The sequence below is a fragment of the Acinonyx jubatus genome, chromosome E4 (genome assembly GCF_027475565.1).
Source record: "Acinonyx jubatus isolate Ajub_Pintada_27869175 chromosome E4, VMU_Ajub_asm_v1.0, whole genome shotgun sequence".
In the NCBI taxonomy this organism is placed as follows: domain Eukaryota; kingdom Metazoa; phylum Chordata; class Mammalia; order Carnivora; family Felidae; genus Acinonyx; species Acinonyx jubatus.
The window spans coordinates 53,139,067-53,160,468 of NC_069395.1; the positions used below are offsets into that span (position 1 = coordinate 53,139,067).

The 21,402-nt window shown below is 42.4% G+C and overlaps 1 protein-coding gene and 1 pseudogene across 4 annotated transcripts in view; one reads left to right on the top strand and one right to left on the bottom strand.

Annotated features, from left to right (window-relative positions):
• The window catches only part of SLC9C2 (solute carrier family 9 member C2 (putative)), an 86,029-nt gene extending 67,098 nt beyond the window's left edge, over positions 1–18,931 (top strand). For 3 of the 4 annotated variants that reach the window (XM_053209453.1, XM_027046310.2, XM_053209455.1), the window contains 7 exons: positions 1,067–1,165; positions 4,113–4,280; positions 6,396–6,527; positions 11,759–11,944; positions 13,403–13,487; positions 15,556–15,611; positions 17,802–18,931. In XM_053209453.1, coding sequence (XP_053065428.1) covers positions 1,067–1,165; positions 4,113–4,280; positions 6,396–6,527; positions 11,759–11,944; positions 13,403–13,487; positions 15,556–15,611; positions 17,802–17,837 — 762 coding nt within the window. In that variant the 3' untranslated portion in view covers positions 17,838–18,931. The remainder of the gene's footprint in view (positions 1–1,066; positions 1,166–4,112; positions 4,281–6,395; positions 6,528–11,758; positions 11,945–13,402; positions 13,488–15,555; positions 15,612–17,801) is intronic. The other variant, XM_053209454.1, reaches the window with a different exon arrangement.
• LOC106979837 (60S ribosomal protein L23a-like) lies at positions 4,456–5,462 on the bottom strand (annotated as a pseudogene).
• Positions 18,932–21,402: the final 2,471 nt, after the last annotated feature.

Consider the following 21,402-nt stretch of genomic DNA (forward strand, 5'->3'; position numbering starts at 1 on the left):
TGAAGTAAAAAGTGAAAACTCATCACTCCTTACCCCACATTTAGAGATAACCACTATGAATGATTTTGAGATAGGTTTCCTATATATCTTTATAAAATGCAGATCTGTCACCCTAATTCCCCTGTTACAAACCCTTCCATGGCTCCTTTCTGGTTTTGGGGAAAAGCCCAAACTCTTTAATGTGCCTACAAGACCCTTCAAGACCTGGCTTTGGCTCACTTCTCCAGTCCTTTCTCTACTGGGGCTGTGTTATGACTTTTCATGGGCCCTGGCACTTTTGCCTTAGTCGGCCTCTTCCCCCATATAAAAGTACAAAAATTATACTTTATGACTGTGTTAGTATAAAGATGAATATATTGGTATTAAATGTTCTAGTATTAAAGCATTTCTTCCACCTAAAAGTTTTTTTTATTCCCTTCTGATTTTAAAATAAATGAAAATACTGTTATGAGTCCCTAATGTGTTGGGAACCCTAGGCACTATGCCTAGTGAAGCCTGTCTCCACCCCACCCTGCTGTGGCCACAGAATACCAAATCTTCTACAGTTACCCCAACTGTAGATACTCTATTTGCTTCTGGGTCTTTGCATATGCCGAATCCTCTGCCCTGAATGGGGTTCAACTCATTGTATCCTGCCTATCTGTTACCCTTCCTTCAGGCCTCAGCTTGGCTGTTCTTTCCCCTTTAAAGTCTTCCCTGGACACCCAATACTGGGTCCTGTGGCCTTTCTGGACTTTGCCAGAGCATCCTGTTTCTTTCTCCTTTATCAGAAGTATTACACTTTATTGTAAACATCTACTCAACTGAGCACTTGTTGGGTGTTTCCATCAGTCACTGTGCCCGGTACAAATCACAAAGTCTACAATTTGCTTGCTTGTTCCTTTCTTTTAAAATAAAATTGATGAGGCATGTTAGCATATTATAATTCATTAACAAACCAAAGCATACAATTTGTGGAGTTTTTTTTTTTCTACTTGAAACCCATTTCAGCTTTAACATCTTATTTCTATTTAGAAAAGTAAGCTATGAAACTTTCGTGTTGACTCCTTTTTTATTTTTCTTTCAGGAAAGAGCCAAACTTGCCTACTTCGACTATGGAGATGTCATTTGTAAAGAAGGTGAAATGCCACAAGGAATCTACTTAATTATTTCAGGAATGGCAATTGTAAGGGACTATTCATTGTTTACTAAAAATGTGCTTTGAAATATATATGATTTTAACATAAGGGGAAATTTAGGAACCAGGAAAGTTTCATATTTTTAACATAATTTCTAAACCAAACCATTTCTGCTCAGAGTGAACACTATAGCTGAGAGATAATGATAATACCCAACATCTGAAAGGTGCTCCTCATTTAACAAAATGTTTTTATAGTCTTTGCTTATTCCTTGTGGCAATTCTGGGAGGAAGCAGTCTTTTCCATGATGTTCTGATAAACAACTTGGAGTGGTTGAGTTATCTCAAGGAAATGAGAGTCAAGAATGATGGGATGGACCACAATGTCAGATCCTTACTGAGGTCAAATAGGATAACGTTTGAAAATATGACTTTTACCCGACCAGTAGGAGGCATTTGGTGACCAGAGAGAGAAAGAGGTCAGTAGAGTGAGGGGGACAAGAGTTCTTTAGAAACTGAATGCTGGTAGCTGAATACATGGGTGAGCCCCAGCTTATGGCCCAAATAATTCCTAGATCCTAAATGATGGTGACAAGTGACAAACCCTTAGTATAATACACATACTATATCTGGCTCTCTATTTTTTGAAGGGGTATTTCAGACCTTAAAAATATCAAAATTGATCATGGAAATAAACTGTTATGATAAGTATATTATAATACTAACTAACACATATAGCCCTTATTAAATGTCTGGCACTTTTCATTCATTCATTGATTCATTCATTCAACAAATATTTACCTCATTACCACCACACAGTGGCACTATTCATTCTAGGCACAGAATTGACAAAACAGACAAAAATCTCTGCCTTCTTAGAGTTTACTTTCTAGTACAGGCATAGAAGGAGATGGGATAATGAACAAAATAAGCAGTTAGATATACAGTATGTTAGAGGTGATTGAGAGATGAAGAAGTTAGTTGTAATTTTTTAAAGGGTGGTCAAAATGGCAATATACTATGACAATTAATTCTTATAATAACCTTTTTTTTTTTCATAGAAAAAAGCTGATGTACAGAGAATTAATTCGCTTGCCCCTGCAATGGCACATAGTAACAGGTCGAGAAAGGCTTTGAACCCATAGAGTTGGCCTCAGTAATGTCCTTAGCCATTATTCTATTCTGCTTCCAGTAGATGTGTCATGTTCCTATTAGAGTCATAACAAAAGTACTCTGCTACCTGTATTTATTAAGTATGTCGAATCAAACACTTAAAAGCTGCAACGTACATTTTCCTTTGAGGAATTTTCCTGCAATGACTGGGCTAGTTAGGTCTTCTTAAAGTATAAGTCCAACAATATTTGGGCTGGAGATGTTATTAGTGTTTAATCGATGCCATAGCAACTCAGGACAAATTTAGCAGTTTAGATTATCTCATAGTTCAGAAGTCCTATGGGCTTAGTTGCTTTCTCTGCTTGAATCTCACAAGGCCAATATCAAAGGGTCAGTAGGGCAGTGTTCCCTTCTGGAAACTCTGAGGGCAGAATCAATTTCCAGATTCATTGAGGTTGTTGGTAGAATCCAGTTCCTTATGGCTAGAGGACAGACGTCCCTGCTTCTTTGCAGACTATCAGCTGGAATCCACCTCCAGCCCCCACACTTCCCTTCCATCTTTGCACGCAGCGCCCCCCCCCCCACCCCACCATCTTAGAGCTGAAGTACAGCCAATCCCTCTCTTGATGCTGCATCTCTCTGATTGACTCTACTTCCTTTTCTACTTTTGGGGCTTGTATGATTACATTGACCCAGCAGCATAATCCAGAATTTTCTCTTTAGAGTCTGCCGATTCCTTCTGCAAAGTCCCTTCCCAAGCACTACCTAGATCAATGTTTGCTTGAATAACAAAGAGACAGGAATCTTGGAAGGACATCTTTAAATTCTGCCTATAGATGTTATCTTCTTTTCTTGGTTGGTAAAAAGTCGAGATAGGGTTCACTGCTCAAAGAGCCTTTGAATTGCATTCAGAATTAAATCAGAAAAATGTCAAAGTCCTTTGGAAGCATGAATGCCTCTAAAAGTTTGAATGGTGATCACTGGCAGAGGGGGCATTTTCCTAGCAATTTCTTCAGTGACCCTCCATTCCCTGTTTCCTGTGTCCTGAAAAATAGCCTTCCTCTTTGATGTGCACAGCTTAACTTTCTGGAAAATTCTGTAATCCTTCTGGTTGGTTCCTGCAGCTTCCTCCTGAAATCTGATAGCTTTTTTATTTCCCCCACCCATACCTATCCGTTCTTTTCCTAAAGTGACTCAGTCACCCTGTCTGTATTCTCCCTAAAAACTTGTTCTGTTGATGTCCCATGGAAATTACTAACCATTTTAAAGGGCGACTAGGTTGTGCTGAAATCATGGCTTGATTTGGAGGCATGTTAATTCTTGCTGTCTGATTTAGTCTTCTTCCACCAGAGGCACTAGCTCATTATAATAAGAATTTCTAATAGACTCGAAATGGCTGGTTGAGTTAGTTGCAGACAGCAACCACTACTTTTGGTGGGATTTTTATAGAAGGAAGGTGTAAGTCAGTAGAAAGTTGTAAACAGTCAGTTAAAAGTTGTAAATAGGGTCATATGTGAAGATAAAGATTAGAAACGATCCTTCCTTTGGAGAATTGAAATGTGAAAGAAAATTGTGATTTTTTTGGGGGGGGGTACCTTAATTCCTTTTTCACACCTGAAAGTGTAGTAAAGAATCTTTTCCTTCCTGGAGGGGTGGTGGGAGGGGGGATGGGCTAAATGGGTAAGGGGCATTAAGGAATCTACTCCTGAAATCATTGTTGCTCTATATGCTAACTAACCTGGGTGTAAATTAAAAACTTAATTAATTAATTAATTTTAGAAAAAGAATCTTTTCCTTCCATTGTTAATAATTGAAAGAAACAGTGGGAGCTCCTGTGGCTTGGTTTGGTGAAGGGTTTCTAATTTTGTATTTCCCTTTGCAGTTGCATAGCTCACCTCCTACCTTTGGAATAGACAGTAGCCTAAGGTCTGATAGAGAGTTCAAAACCATGTTTACAGAATACTGTACCAGTGGGGACGTCATTGGAGAGCTGAGCTGTCTTCTTAAGCGTGAAATTGAATATACTGCCATTTGTGAAACTATTTTACAGGTAAGAAACTGGTTCTGTCTGTATTGTGGGCTATTAGTTAATTCTTCCTGAAGTAAATAAGGAATACCAGAATCTTTTCTTCCTTTGGGCTCCGTTATCTTATGCAGCCACCTACCCAGCTATTGTGAAGCAGTGTAGACTAGCTGAGAAAAGATTTAGTGTCTCACATCCTGGCTGTGGGACCTGGAGTGAGATATTTTAATCTCTTTGTGTCTTAGTATCCTTGTTTATTAAAAGAGAGAATGTCTAGCTTTGACATTACGAAGATTAGGAAAATGTCTAAGTGCATGGCATGTATAGACACTCAATAAATGGCCACCATTATGAAAGTAGTATTTTTAAAGAATACTTGTTTTTTTAAAAAATTTTTTAATGTTTATTTATTTTTCAGAGAGAGACAGAGCACAAGCGGGGGAGGGGCAGAGAGAGAGGGAGACACAGAATCCAAAGCAGGCTCCAGGTTCTGAGCTGTCAGCACAGAGCCCAATGTGGGGCTTGAACTCACAAATCGTGAGATCATGACCTGAGCCAAAGTTGGCTGCTTAACTAACTGAGCCACCCAGGTGCCCCTAATTGTTTTTTTTTTATTGTTATTTATGTACTATTATTATTTTTTTTTATGTTGAAAAAATTTAGATTTAGATTTAGCCAGCCGGACTCAGTTTAGATGATCCCAATTTTGTTGGCAACATCCAAAGCATCATACTCAGGAGCCAGTTGAACATATGCTTTCTTTTCTCCATTGGGCCTGATCAGAGTGTTGACCTTGGCCACATCAATGTGGTTTGTCTGTTTGATCTGGTGCTTGTTGGCCTTGACATCCACAATGAACACAAGAGTGTTGTTGTCTTCTATTTTCTTCATGGCTGACTTGGTAGTCAGGGGGAACTTGATGATGGCATAGTGATCAAGCTTGTTTCTTCTGGGGGCACTCTTTCAAGGATATTTGGGCTGCCTTCAGAGATGCAGTGTCTTGGGCCGTCGGAATGTAGGTGACGTGCAGATCTTTTTTTTATGACTGTGGACGCCTTTCAGCACTGCTTTCTTGGCCTTCAGAGCCTTTGCTTTAGCTTCAGCTTTGGGAGGGGCAGGGTCCAGAGTCTTAGGGGTGTGTGGGACAGAAGGGAATGTTGCTTTATCAGTTTCATACCATTTAGTTTCTGGAAGAGGACAGGAGGCATGAATTTAGTCACAAGGTTGAAGTGAAGTCACTGAAGTCCATGTAGCTTGAATTCTTAAAGAGCAGTCTTCCATATTCAGGTAAGCAGTTGGCCTCTGGAAACAAATCCTGTGAATCAGTCTATAGCCAACATGTAGGGGTACAAGAGCACCCAGAGTGGGTCCCTAAGTCAGGTTCCACCACCCACTGCTGACAAAATCCAAAGACAGAGAGACATGAGGGATGGTGAAACAAGAAAAAAATTTATTTCAGTGAGGTCAACACCAGGAAGATAGTGGATTAGCAGCTCAAAGATGATCTCCAATGTGCTGAAATACTTCTGGGTTTATATAAGGAAAATGTGGGGCAAAGGTGGATGGGTGTGAGCAGGTGGACAGTGAAGGTCAAATCCATCACTGTCTTAGAGTTAATCACAGGTGGGGTCTTGCTGGCTCAGAGCAGTTCCTATTGTTTGAGGGGGTAGTTTCATTCCCAACTAAGGATGCTTTGTCCCCAAGGCCTTCAGCCTGAGCCAAGAGACAAGCTGGAAAGAAAAACCCAACTAGAAGTCTGAGGTCAAAATTGAGGCAGCAGGAGTCCTCTTTTGAGCCCACTTCACCTACTGTGGCAGTAAAATAGATAAGTTTATGTGGCTTACTTCCTGAATCTTGGGCTCATGAGCTGTATCCTTTACCATAGCTATTGACTGGTATATATTTTCCTGGCTTATCACTAAGTGTATGCTTTAATTGAACTGTAAATTTTATCATCTTACATATAGCAAACAATTTCTCCACAGTACAATGCTTTTAAATGGCAGAGTGTCATAATTTTACTAGAGTTGATGGTTTTTGTAAGGGGTCACGTGAAGATTAAATCTATAGGCACCTTGTCTTCTGATGGCCTTATAATTTAGTTGTGAATCAAGCTTGCTGCTCGATATCTTGTGGTTTCAGGCCTGCTTTATCTCCCTGGAGGATTTGTATGAAGGCTTTGATGTCTTCTGGCCATCCTTGGAATATAAAATATGGCTAAAGCTTGCACTCAGTATTGCCTATCAGTATTTTGAATCAAGTCTCATTGATGAGGTAAGTTATAGGATTAAAATATGAATGGACTTTTATTTACTTTTTACGAAATGCATATCAAATTTTTGAGACAGAGACAGAAAGGAAGGTTGTATCTGATATTCTAAAATGAGATTCTAGAATTTTAACCACACTTGTTCTGACTTCCTGCAGATCTTCAGTTCTCTTGTCACAGCTGATTTTCCAGGCTACCTGCAGTCATGCCTTAAAAAAACAGATTCAGCAAATATGAAATAGGCAGATTCCCAAGAACTAGGAACTTATATTTTGTGTGTGCTTTCGAGCTTTGGCATTTTTAAAAAAGCCCCCGGGTGTTTTGAATGTGCATCCAGGGATGAGAACACTGCTCTAAACTCTGTCAATGGGGAATACAAGAGGAATAGCAGTTTTCTGGAGGAAATAATGGTTCCTTTTCACTAATATACAAAAACATAATGACTTCTGCTTTCAAGCTCAAAATCCCTGGCATTATGAGCCAATCTACTCAGACCCAGGTAGATGCTAATTGAGTTTCCTCTTTGGACTGGGTGCTTGTTTTATGCAGCTTTTTGAATGATCTGAGTGAGGACTGATTGGCGTAGTGTTTCTTTCTTTTAAAAAAAATTTTTTTTAGTGTTTATTTATTTTGAGAGATAGAGCACAAACAGGGGCAGAGAGAGAGGGAGACACAGTGTGACAGCAAATACTTGGTGCCCAGGAAGAGACAAGCCACGCACACTTGGGGAATCAGGAAAAGACTATTTACCGCGCACTGGTCCTGGCCCAGCGGAGTCACCTCCAAAAGCTGAGCCCTGAACCTTGGCATCAGCCTGTTATTATGGCTGGGATGGTAGCAGGTTGAGAGACAAAAGACAAAGGGGAGGGGGCACTTATCAGTGGTGCTATCTGCGCAGTTCATGGACACAGGAGGCAAACAAGATTGCAGAAGCCAAAAGTATGCAGGGGAGTATCCAGCTTCAGACATCTGGCTGGCCCCTTTTATCTTGTTTTTATTAGCTTTTCTTCTCAACAGAATCCGAAGCAGGTTCCAGGCTCCGAGCTGTCAGCACAGAGCTCAACGTGCTGGCTCGAACCCACGAACTGTGAGATCATGACCCAAGCCAAAGCTGGATGCTTAACCGACTGAGCTACCAAGGCATCCCTGGGGTGGTGTTTCTTATAGTCTCCTCTACCTATGTTAATATGAATCTACTGTCTTTTTAAAATCTTTATTGGGGTGACCGAGCCTCTTTTAGGAACTTTTTCTCCAACAAGTAATAGCATTGGCATAATTTACAATCCATATTTATATCCTATTTAATAATTATTTGAGCCCCTATTATAAGTTAGGAACTGGGAAAGTGACAGACCAGAGTTCAACAATGTTTGTTGCATCTCAGTAAAATGAGACTGGATATGAATGTTGGGTTAAAAGATTCGCACGTCTGAAAAGAATGAGAAGACAAGTCACAGAGTGGGAGAAAATATATATTTGCAAAAGACACATCTGATACAGGACTGTTACCTAAAATATACAAATAACTTTTAAAACTCAACAATAGGAAAACAAACAACCCAATTAAAAAATGGGCCAAAGATCTTAACAGACCCCTCACCAAAGAAGATATACAGATGGTAAATAAACACGTTCTATCTACGTCATATATCCTCAGAAAAATGCAACATTGTGATTCCATTATGCACCTATTAGAATGGCCGACATTTGGAACATTGAGAGCCCCAAATGCTGGTGGGGATATGGGCAACAGGAACTCTCATTCATTGCTGGTAGGAATGCAAAATGGTACAGCTACTTTGGAAGACAGTCTGGAGGTTTCTTATAAAACTGAACATACTCTTACCATATGATCCAGTAATCAGTATCCTTGATATTTACCCAAAGAAGTTGAAAACTTATATTCACACAGAAATCTGAACACATATATTTATAGCAATTTTATTTGTAATTGCCAAAACTTGGAAACAACCAACAAAAATGTCCTTTAGTAGATGAATGGATAAATTCATTCCTCTGTGGCACATCCAGACAATGGAATATTATTCAGTGCTAAAAAGAAATGAACTTGGGGCGCCTGGGTGGCTCAGTTGGTTGAGTGTCCAACTTCAGCTCAGGTCATAATCTCACGGTTCGTGGGTTCAAGCCCCGTGTCAGGCTGTGTGCTAACAGCTCAGAGCCTGGAGCCTGCTTCGGATTCTGTGACTCCCTCTATCTCTGCGCCTCCCCTGCTTGTACTCTGTCTCTCTCTGTCTGTCTGTCTCTCTGTCTGTCTGTCTGTCTCTCTCTCTCAAGATATAAAATAAACATTAAAAGATTTTTAAAACATTTTTAAAAGGAAATGAACTGTCAAGCTGTGAAAAGCCATGGAAAAAAAAACCTAGATGCATATTACCAAGTGAAAGAGGCCACCAGAAAAGGTTACACACTGTATGATTCCAATTGTAGGACATTCTGGAAAAGGCAAAACTATGGACACAATAAAAAGATCAGTGGTTGCTAGGAGTTGGGGCAGGAGGAATAAATAGAGGATGTTAGGACAGTGAAACCACTCTGCATGATACTATCACAATGGATACATGTCATTACACATTTATGCATAAAATTTGCAACACCAAGAGTGAACCCTAAAGTAAAACTCTGGACTTTGGCTGATTATGATGTGTCAGTGTAGGTTCATCAGTTGTAATAAATGTACCACTCTGGTGCCGGATATTGATAGTGGGGGAAATTATACACATGTGGAGGCTGGAGTATATGGGAAATCTTTATACCTGTCTCTCAGTTTTGCTGTGAACCTAAAACCACTCTAAAAAATTCTTTAAAAATTAGCATGTCATGCTAAGGAAGTCATGTTTCTTTACTATGTGGCAATAATTTTCAGAAAAATTTTAGTGGAAGGGCAAAAAGATTTAGATTCTTCTCCTTTCCTTTTGCTTTGCCTCTTCATGAGAAGGTGGACACGTTTAGGGTCTAGTATGAAACTCCAGAGGAGAGAATTAAGACCAATAGGTTGAAAGCGTACAGAGTCAGATTTGACTCAATAATAAGGTGAATGTCCTTTCATTTGTTTTTAATGTTTATTTATTTTTGAGAGAGAGAAACAGAGCATGAGTGGGGGAGGGGCAGAGAGAGAGGGAGACAGAATCTGAAGCAGGATCCAGACTCCGAGGTGTCAGCACAGAGCCCAATGCAGAGCTTGAAATCATGGACCGTGAGATCATGACCTGAGCTGAAGTCGGACCCTTAACCGACTGAGCTACCCAGGTGCCCCTCCTTTCATTTTTTAAGAAAACAATTTGAAAGCCATGCATATTTATTATCTAAATTAGAAAATACAGATACAAAACATAAGAAAATAGTAATAACCTTCTAGCCTGATTTTACTCCCCCAGAGAATCTCTATCTAACACTTTGGCTTATCTCCTTCTAGTCTTTTCCCATCAAAGAACTAGGCAATTAAGACTTTTAGAACCTATATAAAGAGGTTTAGAAACACTGATAAGCTTATGCTGCAAACCCTCCTCTAAATCATAGAACTCAAAATTTACATGCATTTAACAGCCAAAATAAGGAGCTTGGGTGATTCAGGTGGTTAAGCATCCAACCCTTAATCTTGGATCAGATCATGATCTCACGGTTCGTGGCTTCAAACTTCCGCATTGGGCTCTGCGCTGACAGTGTGAAACCTGCTTGGGATTCTCTCTCTCTCTCTCTCTCTCCCGCTCTTTCTCTGCCCCTTCCCTGCTCACACTCTCTGTCTCTCAAAATAAATAAACTTAAAAAAAAAACCCAAGCATTAAAAAAAACAAAAAAGCTTATTTTTTAAAGATTTTCTCCTTGTAAAATTTTGGATATTTGCTAATTTTCTTATGCTTTTCATGCCCCAGGTGAGCTGCTGCTCTCAGCAGTTAAGTGTTCAGTCTGCCCATTAGGGACCAAGGTCTGAGGGCAGGGTCACATAGCTGTGCACAGAGTGAGGGCACTGTCCAGGGGATTCCTACCATGGGACTGACCTCTAAGCAGGTGTACTAGTTTGCTGGGGCTGCTGTCACAAAGTACCACAACCTGGGGGGCTTAAACAACAGAAATGTATTGTCTCATAGTACTTGAGGAGAAATCTGAAATCGAGGCGTTGGCAGGGTTGATTCCTACTAAGAGGTATGAGGGAGGGAGAATCTGGTCCAGGCCTCCTCTTTGACTTGGGGATGGCGGTTTTCATCCCACATGGAGTCCCCCTGTATGTGTACCTGTGTCCAAATCTCCCCCTGGCCTTTTTTTTTTTTTTAAAGTAAGCTTTATACCCAGAGTGGGATTTGAACTCAAGACCCTGACATCAAAAGCTGAATGCTCTATGGACTGAGCCAGCCAGGAGCTCCCAAATCTCCCTAAGGACATCAGCCATATTGAATTAGTTGTTCATCCTACTCCAGTATGACCTCATGTGAACTTAAACAATTATATCTGCAATGACCCTATTTCCAAATGAAGTCACATTCTTTATTTATTTAAAAAATTTTTTAATGTTTATTTATTTTTGAGAGAGAGACAGTGAGAGCCAGGGAGGGGCACAGAGAGAGAGAGAGAGAGGGAGACACAGAATCCAAAACAGGCTCCAGGCTCCGAGCTGTCAGCACATAGCCTGATGCAGGGCTTGAACTCATGAACCGTGAGATCATGACCTGAGCTGAAGTTGGACGCTCAAGTGACTGAGCCACCCAGGTGCCCCAACAAAGTCACCTTCTAATGTACCGGGGGTCAGAACTTTAACATATGAATTTTGGGGGGACACAAGTCAACCCATACATAATAGCTCCCTTCCAGCTCTGAGGACTACAATTCTGAGCTTTGAAGTATGACTCAGACTCAGTATATTGCCTTGTTTTGTTTTAGCTTTTTGCTATTGTTTGTTCACTTGTTAAGTGGGGTGTTTGCTTACTGCTTGGTAAAACTGAATCCACAAAGCATAGCTGACCACCCTGCTGAGGCTGATTGAGAGGTCATGCCAGCCTGTAAATCAGGCTGGCATCCATATCCAGGGCCACTAGTAGTAATGATGTAAAAACTCTTGGGTTATAATCTTGTCAGAGGCCATTCTGAACTCTAAATAAATTATTTCTGTTGGTCTTAGGGTCTATATGCCTTTTGACAAGCCTGTAAATCAGTGAGTTTGCTTTCTTCTTGATTCCATGTGTCATCTGGTATGATTCATAGAAAAAATGTCATTTTATTGTAGAACTTAGAGTTTCAGAAGTGTGCGGCGTTCAATCTGGCATATGTGGAGACTTTATCAAGCTATAATGAAATGGTCATCGATAATATGACTATGAAATTCGTTATTATTGTGTATGGCAGTGTGATTGATACTAAGACAGAGGTACAATATCTTGCACCTTGCATTTTGCCTAAAACCTGTGAGCAGGTAAGGACCGTTATTTCTAAAGAGTCATTTGCTTTCCATGGTGCCCCATAAGTGACTTTAAAACTCAACTGACCACCCTAAAAAGAAATTTAACCTGTAGTTCTTACCGTCCTTAACAAAACAGTCAGAGCATGCTTAGGGCTTCCCATGTACAGTTGTGAGGGTTGGGCCCTACACAAGAGTGTGCCCGAGGCGGAACTGAGAGCTGGAATCTGCCTGCTCTCTGCTTGCCAAGCCATTTGCCCTGGAGTAGGGTTGTACCTCCCAAAGGACAGGAGACATTTTTCCTTAGTTCACACAGAGGAAACGACACCATATGCTAGTGTGGCTCTGAAGGGGTCTGCACTGGTTAGTAAGAAGAAAGTTGAGTAGGGGCCACATCACTTTGTTGCCACGTGAGGGGCTGTGAGCATACCTTGACAGTGGGCCCTGGATAGCACCATTCCATGGATCTGTGAGGGAGAAGAGTGTGAACACCAAAGGTGTGATTGGATGGGGTGGCAGGAAGGTGGAGCACAGGAGTGGGGAGGAGGAAGAGGGAGTGAGAAGAGCTGACCTGTCCTTAATCGGGTAGGACATTTCTCCTCTTGAGGAGAGACCCTTTCTGCCGGTTCATTTATTAAATGAGAGGTTGTTAACTAAATGAAAAATGTATGTCTCGGAAAAGTTGGTAAACCTCCTAAAAAGTGCAATCGTCCCTTTCACAACATTATTATTTTGCACCTCTCAGCAATTCCGAGGATGACGGTAATTTAACTGCTTTTCTAATAGAAAATGAAAATCGCTTTAGCTTTGAAGTGGGGGGTGGGAGTGAGGCAGGGAACAGCAGGAGCTGTTTGGGATCAGGCATACTTGGGTGTAAAGCCTGGCCCTTGTGCCCACCAGTGTGTGAGCCATAGGTGACCTGCCTTCTGACCCTCAGTTTCCTATTCGTGAAGTTAGGATAACAGCTGTGGCCATCTCCTGAGGTTCTTGTGAGGATCGAGGGAGAGGGGACCTGGTATCTAGAAACGATAGTTATAATTGTTACTTGCACCCTACTTGCCTTCTGGGAGAGCAAATTTTGGAGGACACACAGGGCAAAAGTTCTGAGAAAAGAAGACAGTCCTGCTGTCTGGGACGGCAGGGCCCTGAGCCCTTGGACATCCATGTAGGGATAAAAGCAATTGAGTGTATGTTGGGGGTTTCCCTGTTTTCCCAAACAGAATTTCCAGTCTGGTTACAAGTAAGGTGTGGAAAATTCCTTCCTGATAATTGTAAATGTGCAAAAGGTAATTTTCTGGGCCAAGACTTCATGAAACCATGTTAGAGGGGATTTGAAATGAAAAAGATAGAGAGCTTAGGGTTGAAGCCCAGTTCTGAGTTTTGGCTTATTTCTTATATTCTTTGAAAAGGTTAGGAAGCAGCCAGCTTAGAGATCAAAGTCTCCTCTTTTGACTAACTTCTTTTCTTCTTTAGATTCAGGGAACTTCAGATTTAAGCAAGCTGCTGGTTATCCAAGCATCCAAGCCTGCCAAAAATACCAATGACTCCAAAGTCATGGGTAAGGAGTAGCCCTTTCCGTGATAGGAAAACCATGAAACATTCATCTAATTCTAAGAAAATGATCTGAGGGTATTGCGTGGGTTTATCACCAGTCTCCATCCTTGGGCCCACCCTGGCCTCCATGTTACTTCTGGGAGGCCACCTGAGTCCTCCAGACGCTGAGGTAGCCTTTCTCTCTCCCGTCCCTTCCTTCACAGCTGGTGTAGAGCAGCTTCTGTGTGGTACTCTGTTCCCGTCCTGGCGGGCTGGAGACCCACCGTGCTGCTGGGGGTAAAGCAGGAATGGGGCGGGCATAGACTTTCTCACAGTGCGTCCAGGGGTGGAGAGCCAGGCTCTTTGACTACTCCAAACCGGTCGCAGCCACAACTCAGTTCTCTTGCTTGAGGTGCGCTTCCATAGTTACGACCTAATGACAATCGCTAAACGTGTATTAGTGCCCCGCTGCATGTATCACGGGGCTAAGCAATATTACTGAGCAGATGAGGTAGCAAGGCCTTGCTCTAGAGAAAATGCGCTGAAATCTTTCACGTAGTGCTCGGCACCCCTGCCTTGCCTTGCCAAGCCCAGTGTTTTCATTTCCCCAACTGCCCGAGCTCGGAACCAGGCAGCCTTAATATGCGTCTCTAATTGGCACCATCCTGGTGTTTCTGACCCGCATGATCTGCTAGCTTACAGGTTATGCAGTTCTTCACGAATTGTTACTTCGGGGGGAGGGGCTTACATGATTTCAACCTGCGTGCAGAAAGTGCATTTTATTAATATTTTATACCTCATTTCTCATTTGCACGATTCTTGTAAGACGCAGCCCCATCGTGTGCTGGGCACTGTGCCAAGCGCTAGGCGGTGAGCAAGCCAAACCAGGTGTCTGCCCTTGTGAGGAGGAGAGACAGACATTCAATAAGTGATTCCACTTCTGCCCTAGCAGCAAATTCAACCTCAGGCATTCTTGTAGCTTACTTTCTAGGCCCTGTTCTGGGGTCACGTGCAGCACTTGATTTGGGGGAGTTCTCTGTGTTCCCAGCTCTCCTGTCCAAGCTGGCTTAACACTGAGATAGTCGTTACCCCTAGCCCTCACAGTGTCTTCAGTTTGCCTTTCACAGCACTCTTGGGGCACTGGGGTCTAGGGTTTGGAGCTCAGGGCCTAGCGTAGGCCCCCTTGGGGCACCCCGAGGGCTTTTGAGTCAGAGATCTTAGCACTGCCAGAAGCAGGGTACATGTCCTCCTCTGTTCCTGGGCCTGTAGGCCTCTCTCTTTCTTCGGACTCTCTGCAATCACTTTTAGACCGAGGATAATATATCATGCTGTATTTCCCGATGAATTTGGAACGAGAATCATAAATTGTAGGTCAGTGCACTGGATTGGGCCCACATATATGTTTTCTTTTAAAAATTTAAAATAAGTTGCAGGGGTGCCTGGGTAGCTACGTCGGTTGGGCGTCTGACTTCAGCTCGGGTCATGATCTCGTGGTCCATGAGTTTGAGCCCCTCGTTGGGCTCTGTGCTGACAGCTTGGAGCCTGGAGCCTGCTTCTGGTTCTGTGTCTCCCACTCTCTCTGCCCCTGCCCCCCTCACACTCTGTCTCTCTCACTCTCAAAAATGAATGTTAAAAAAAATTTTTTAAATTTAGAATAAGTTGCAAAAGATGAACATCGACAAATTTCACGTAAAAAAAATCCAGATTTTGAGCTTTTCTTGAAAAACTCAGAAAGTCTGCTAACACTTGGGCCTCGTTCCTGTATGTAGCAACATTCAGAGCTGGTTGTGGGGGAAGCAGATAATGTGCAGTTTGCCACAGTCCACATCTCACCCTCTTGTTTTAGGTATGGCCTGCCTCTTTTATGTGACCTCCCTGTTCTCATTTGAGTTTGTCAGCCCTTCCATTAGGTTCTGGGGACCCTAAGAGCAAACGCCCTTGAGGGAAGAAAGTAAAGAGCTCATATGAAAGGGGGGGAAGGGAGACCTACTGAGAGAAAGCAAATTGACATTTCAGAATATTCTTCTGCTACCTTTACTCTTAAATTCCTAATTTAGTTTTTCTGTCTGATGCATGTATTTGGATTGGTTCAGTCAACACTGGTCTTCGAACGACCCACAGAGAATATAATTGGAAGAGAAAAAAGGAGGTAAGAAACTTGACACATGGATTAGATTTTGTCTTACTGTGAATATTAAGCCACATAGCTGGAATCAATTAATTGTGAAGCCAAGTAGCAAAATGTAGGTGGTAAGAAAAGAGATTCATAGTGGCAGCTCATTAATTTAGAAAAATTGGGATAAAACTCACCTGGATTATTAAAAATATTTTTTGAATGTTTATTCATTTTTAAAATTTTTTTAAATTTTTATATTTATTTATTTTTGAGAGAGAGGGAGAGACAGAACGTGAGCAAGGGAGGGGCAGAGAGAGAGGGAGACACAGAATCCAAAGCAGGATCCAGGCTCTGAGCTGTCAGCCCAGAGCCGGATGTGGGGCTCAAACCCATGAACCGCGAGATCACGACCTGAGCCAAAGTCGGACACTCAGCCGACTGAGCCACCCAGGCGCCCCTGAATGTTTATTCATTTTTGAGAGAGAGAGAGAGAGAGAGAGCGCGTGCAAGCGGGGGAGGGACAGAGAGTGAAGGAGACACAGAAACCGAAGCAGGCTCCAGGCTCTGAGCTGTCAGCACAGGGTTCGAACACACAAACTGTGAGACCATGACCTGAGCCAAAGATGGGCACTTCACCGACTGAGCCACGCAGGCGTTCCTCACCTGAATTATTTAAAGATGAAAATGATAGAATGTTTCTGGAAGATGTGATTTCCCCCAGGCTGCCCCCACGCTCTGGCTCAGTTTCCCCCTGTGCACCTCCTTCCCAGTAGCTCAGTAGTAGGGATCTATGGGTTAGGGATGGGGAGGGTCATGCCATGCGCACAAACTAGATGTTAGCATCCACAGGCCTGTGCCTCTCCGTGTGGAGTGTGTATTCCCTGAGGATGTGGGTGCTGTGCCCGGGGGATGTGCAGCCACAGGCTCATCCAGGGCATCTTCCTAGAGTATGAGTTTTACTTGGTGCTCTTTTAAACAGAGGAAACTCATTTAACCATTAGCTTCTTTAAAATGTTTTATATTAAAACACACATGGAGTAGGATGACAAATTTGCATGAATTTTTAAGATAAAATAGAAGACTTCAGGCCATTTTATTATGGAGAGTCACTTAGGTTTTGCCCTGACATCTTTTCCTACTCTCCTCAGCAATCAGGGCTAATTTGGAAAATTTTGAGAAGTCCATGTCTGGAATAGGAGGGGGGAAGGCTGGTCACATCAGGCCAGGACAGAGTGGAGGGAAGTCTGGGGAGTGGGGGACCTGTCTGTAGGCCTAGTTACTCAAGGAGTCTCTGTCAGGGCCCCTAACAGAGGTCGTTTGGGCCCAAGCCCCCTGCACAGTAGAGGAGAATGTTGTTCTGACAGGGCGACGGGGCACTAGGTGAATGCAGTGGTGGGCCAGGGAGCAGTGAATGGGGCCAAGGATGGGCTTCAGCGGCCTCCAGCACCCTCTGTCTCCCAGCTGCGAAGTCACTCCACGTAAAAACGTTTTCTGAGGGAAAATGGTATGCTGTGTAAGCGCGGCTTCAAGAGAAGACCCTTGGGCCACCACATCTCCAACCAAGGAGTCCTCCTAAGACCCTTTTAACAGAAATTCGGGGCCCGCACTGTCATTTACGACCGTCAGAGTGGTGTGCAGAGTGTTTGTTGGGGGAAGGAGAGTTGCATTGACCGAATGTGTGATTAATGGTTCCTTTAAAGAGAGCAACTTAGTTCTTTTTAGGCAGCCTTCCTAAACGGGAAAGGACCCTCTTTCACAAATGGGGAAGGACCCTGTTTCACAAATGGGAAACCTAATGGGGGGTCAAGTAATTGGCTTCATTGACTCCTCATTTTCACTGTTCTTTTCCAGGCCCCATTATTTTAAAAAGTTTCTCCTTGTGATTTAGGGACAAAGTTTCTGGTTACCTGGGAATCAGTCACAGAGTTACCCGGAATTCAACTCCTGACATTTCTCTTTTCCTGAAGTGCATCTTTGTTTGACTACTCTTAGTGAATTAATGTAGTATCTCTTTCCAAGATGATGCTTGACAGCACAGAGATGCATATGTATTTACTCGTAACTGATCTCTCAAAGCCCTTAATATGTAAGATCTTTTAGAGGAAACGTTCCAGATAATAAAATGTGAATTTTCAGTTAAGTTTTCTGATTGCATTTTGATAGTTCATGTTTTTTCCTGAAATGCTCATAGTCTAATATTTTGCTTTTGACTTTCCTTTATAGTTGGAAACTGGACCCTATTTTAAAAAGGAATACTAATGGTGCTAAGGTGATATGTGGAGTCAGGTAAAAAAGACTGAGCTAATATCCTGGCTCACGTGCTGAAGGATTACCTGGCAAGGAGGTTACTCAGAAGTTGCTGAAATGGCTAATAAATACTGCTGTATTTATTTCACAAGCAATTGAGCTGCTGGAAAAGCTCTAACTTTAAGCAGTTGCATTATACTTGAGATGTTCAAAATTCTTCAGGATGATAATATAATTCATGGCCTACCAAATGAAACCAAATAGAGCAATTTATGAGAATTCAAGTAATCAGAAGCATTGTACACTTAATATATTACTGACTGAAGCATACAACTTATATAATTTGATTTGTTGTTAATGACCCCCTAACATTTTCCAGTGAAAAGTTATTCCCTCCCTCCCCAATTTAGTATATGTTGAAAAATGGAACTATGTTCTCTAACCTTAGTTGGTGAAAGCAAAGTTTAGGAGAGGTTAATAGTCTTGCATTGCATAATACTGTTTGATATCACTTTTCAGTTTCTTTTTAAAAGTCAAATAAAGTTGAATGTTATGGTCTGATTGTTTATTATTTAGAATCCATTATGCCTTTTCATTTCAACAAGATTTCGAAAGGATATTTGATGCTCTACTCTAGGGAAAACCCTAAGAGAGGTAAGAATAAGAAGAAAACGTAAGACAAAAAGTCAGCCTATTTATTAGAACCTTTTGGACACCTGCCACAACAGGACAGTATTTCAGCGTGGACTGTGGATCCCCTGAGTGTCAGCAAATACTGGATGTGGCTGCACACGTAGGAACCTGGCCACCGTGACTGAACCACAGAGGCTTCATTTTTTTCTCTTTTTGATTATAGTTGATGCACTATGGTTACATTAGTTTCAGGTGCACAACATGGACAAGTGTAGACGTCACGCCGTGCTCACCACAAGCATAGCTACCATCTGTCACCACACGATGCTACTCTAACGCCATGGACGATATTCCCTGTACTATACCTTCCATCCCTGTGACTTAGTCTAATTAAAGGCTTCATTTTTCTTATAGTAACAAAACATCTAGAAATAGGCAGAAAGGGATGGGTGCAGCTGGTTGAGGAAGTAAGTTATCACGGACTAGGCTGCAGCCTCCTCATCCTCGGCCTGTGCCTTATCCCCAGGGTGGCAAAGTGACATCTGTACCTCCAGGCATCCTATTTGCTTTCCAGGAGGGCAAGGAGCTTTCTCTTTACGAGGTTTTGCCTTTGAGTCAGGAATGGACCTCATCCCAGGCCAGCACGGTCATGTGCCTAAACCTCTCACCTTAAGATGATTTTTTGGCTGGCATCTCACTCTGCCACCCTTAATAATGATCTGGGCGGTTTTAGTGAAAAGTACGGGGTAAGTGGATACTGGGTTAAGGGCAGTACCTGCCGTGCTCTGCGCCAGTCACATGGCTTGTTACAAATGAACACCAGCTGGCCACCGGCAGAGTCAGTCCCTGGGGGTAGGCCCCTGGGCTCTGCATTTTCACACTCCTGTGGGATTTAGTGCATTTAAAACTTGAGATACTTTAGTCTGCTCTACAGTCTTGCTTAGAGGCTCATTAGCATATCTGATGGAACTAGGAGATACTTCCTCCCACATACATTAGTTAGGATGCGTTTGGCCTAAACCCAACTCCAAAAGGCTTATGTCCTAAGGACATGTATTATTTTATGTAGTGTCAGTCAAGAGGTAAGATGGGTTCATGGTTGATGGACTCAGCGAAGATGATCAGATTTTTTCTCTCCACTTTGCTGTTGACCAGCCTCATTCTGTGGTTCCCCGTGCACAGGTAGTCAGATGGCTGCTAGCAACAATCATGTTTTGTGTGAGACAAAAAGGAAGAAAAAAGGTCTCCAATGCTGTCAGGATAGAATTCTTCTAGAAACTCCAATGATCCTGTTTGTGGCTCATTCTCAAGAATTGAATCACGTGCCCATTTCTGAACCAGTTACTGCCAAGAAAAGTGGTAATGACCTTTTGGCCAGTTAATACACCCTTTAAGCTAAAATTAAAGTTGTCAGGGGTGCCCAGATGGCTCGGTTAAGCATTCAACTTCAGCTCAGGTCATGATCTCAGTTTGTGGGTTCGAGCCCCGCATTGGGCTCTGTGCTGACAGCTCAGAGCCTGGAGCCTGTTTCGGATTCTGTGTCTCCCTCTCTCTCTGCTCCTCCCCCATTCATGCTCTGTCTCTCTCTGTCTCTCAAAAATAAAAAGAAAAAAAAAATTAAAGTTGTATTTCCTCAATTCGCATTGCCCCAAAGGGGTGGAGCCAAATGGTTGTAAACTACTACACAGCCATTCTGGCTCCCTGCCCCTTTGCTGAGTATCTCAGCGCAGATCCCTACACTTAGGGTGGAGGTTAGAGGCGAGATCAGACTTGTGGCAAGACCACACAGGGGGCCACAGATTTACCACTGTGAGAATCTTAGAAGACTGAGAAGGCAGTCCCATGGACTTCTCATGCTTCTCTCATAATCACAATTGTCATATGTGAATTCACTTTCAATTAATAAATCTTGAACACATAATGCAGTTTATTCTGTTCTTCCATGAAAATTGAGAGCAGCAACTCTTGATGGGAACTCTATTCTCCATGCCCACTAGGGCACTGAAGATGTACTTAGGATCACTTCAACCCTGGAAATGCGTATTATGTCACATTTTACATCTGGAAAATAATCTTTTCACAAAGTCTCATGGCTTCATGGTGACAGAGCCAGAAATCCATTTGGGGCTACCTGGCTGCCTTTTCTTTGAACCTTTTCAGTGTCTTTGTATTGACATCATATATGTGGACAGAGTAGAGATGGCCAAAAAAACACCAGGGTTTGGGTGCCTGAGTGATGAGGGGTGCAATACATTTATTGGGGGAAGTTGATGAATTTGATTTTGAATTTGCAAATCCAATGGCACATGTTCCATCCGTCAATAAAGATCAACACTCAAGTGTTGAATAACTGAAAAATTAACGTTGGAGATTTAGATGCTGGATTGTCACCATGAAAGAAAGTTGAAGCCAGACTCCAAGAGACAAGGACAAGAGGCATCAAATAGCCAAGGGAAGAAAAGAGAGCAGCAAGAACTGAATAGTTGGAAAGGTGACAGGAGACGGAAGATCCAAGGACTAGTTAGGAGATATCCTATAAGAGGTCCAGGTATTGGTTCTTTAAGGGCAAAGTATATTGTGACTCGAAGAGGTAAGAGCAAGACACATTCCTCTTGGGTCTTTCAGACCAGGACTCCTCAGGATATTGGGTAACTTGAAATTTTCACTACCTTCCCAACCTTCTTGGTGTCACTCAAATTTTACATGTGGAGAATTCAAGGAAACTAAAGACTTAATGACTCGTCTACCATATGGCACCAGGCATCATGTTTTACATTATTCTACTCAAAAAATATGGAGGGCTACATGCAAGGGACTATACTAGGTACGGGACACTTCTTTCTAAACCCAGGACTTATCAGCACAGCCTAACAAAAGTGTGAGAGACCATGAGTTCACAGTAGTTAGTATTCTTTCCAGAAACGCACAGGTGTACTACTCTCCT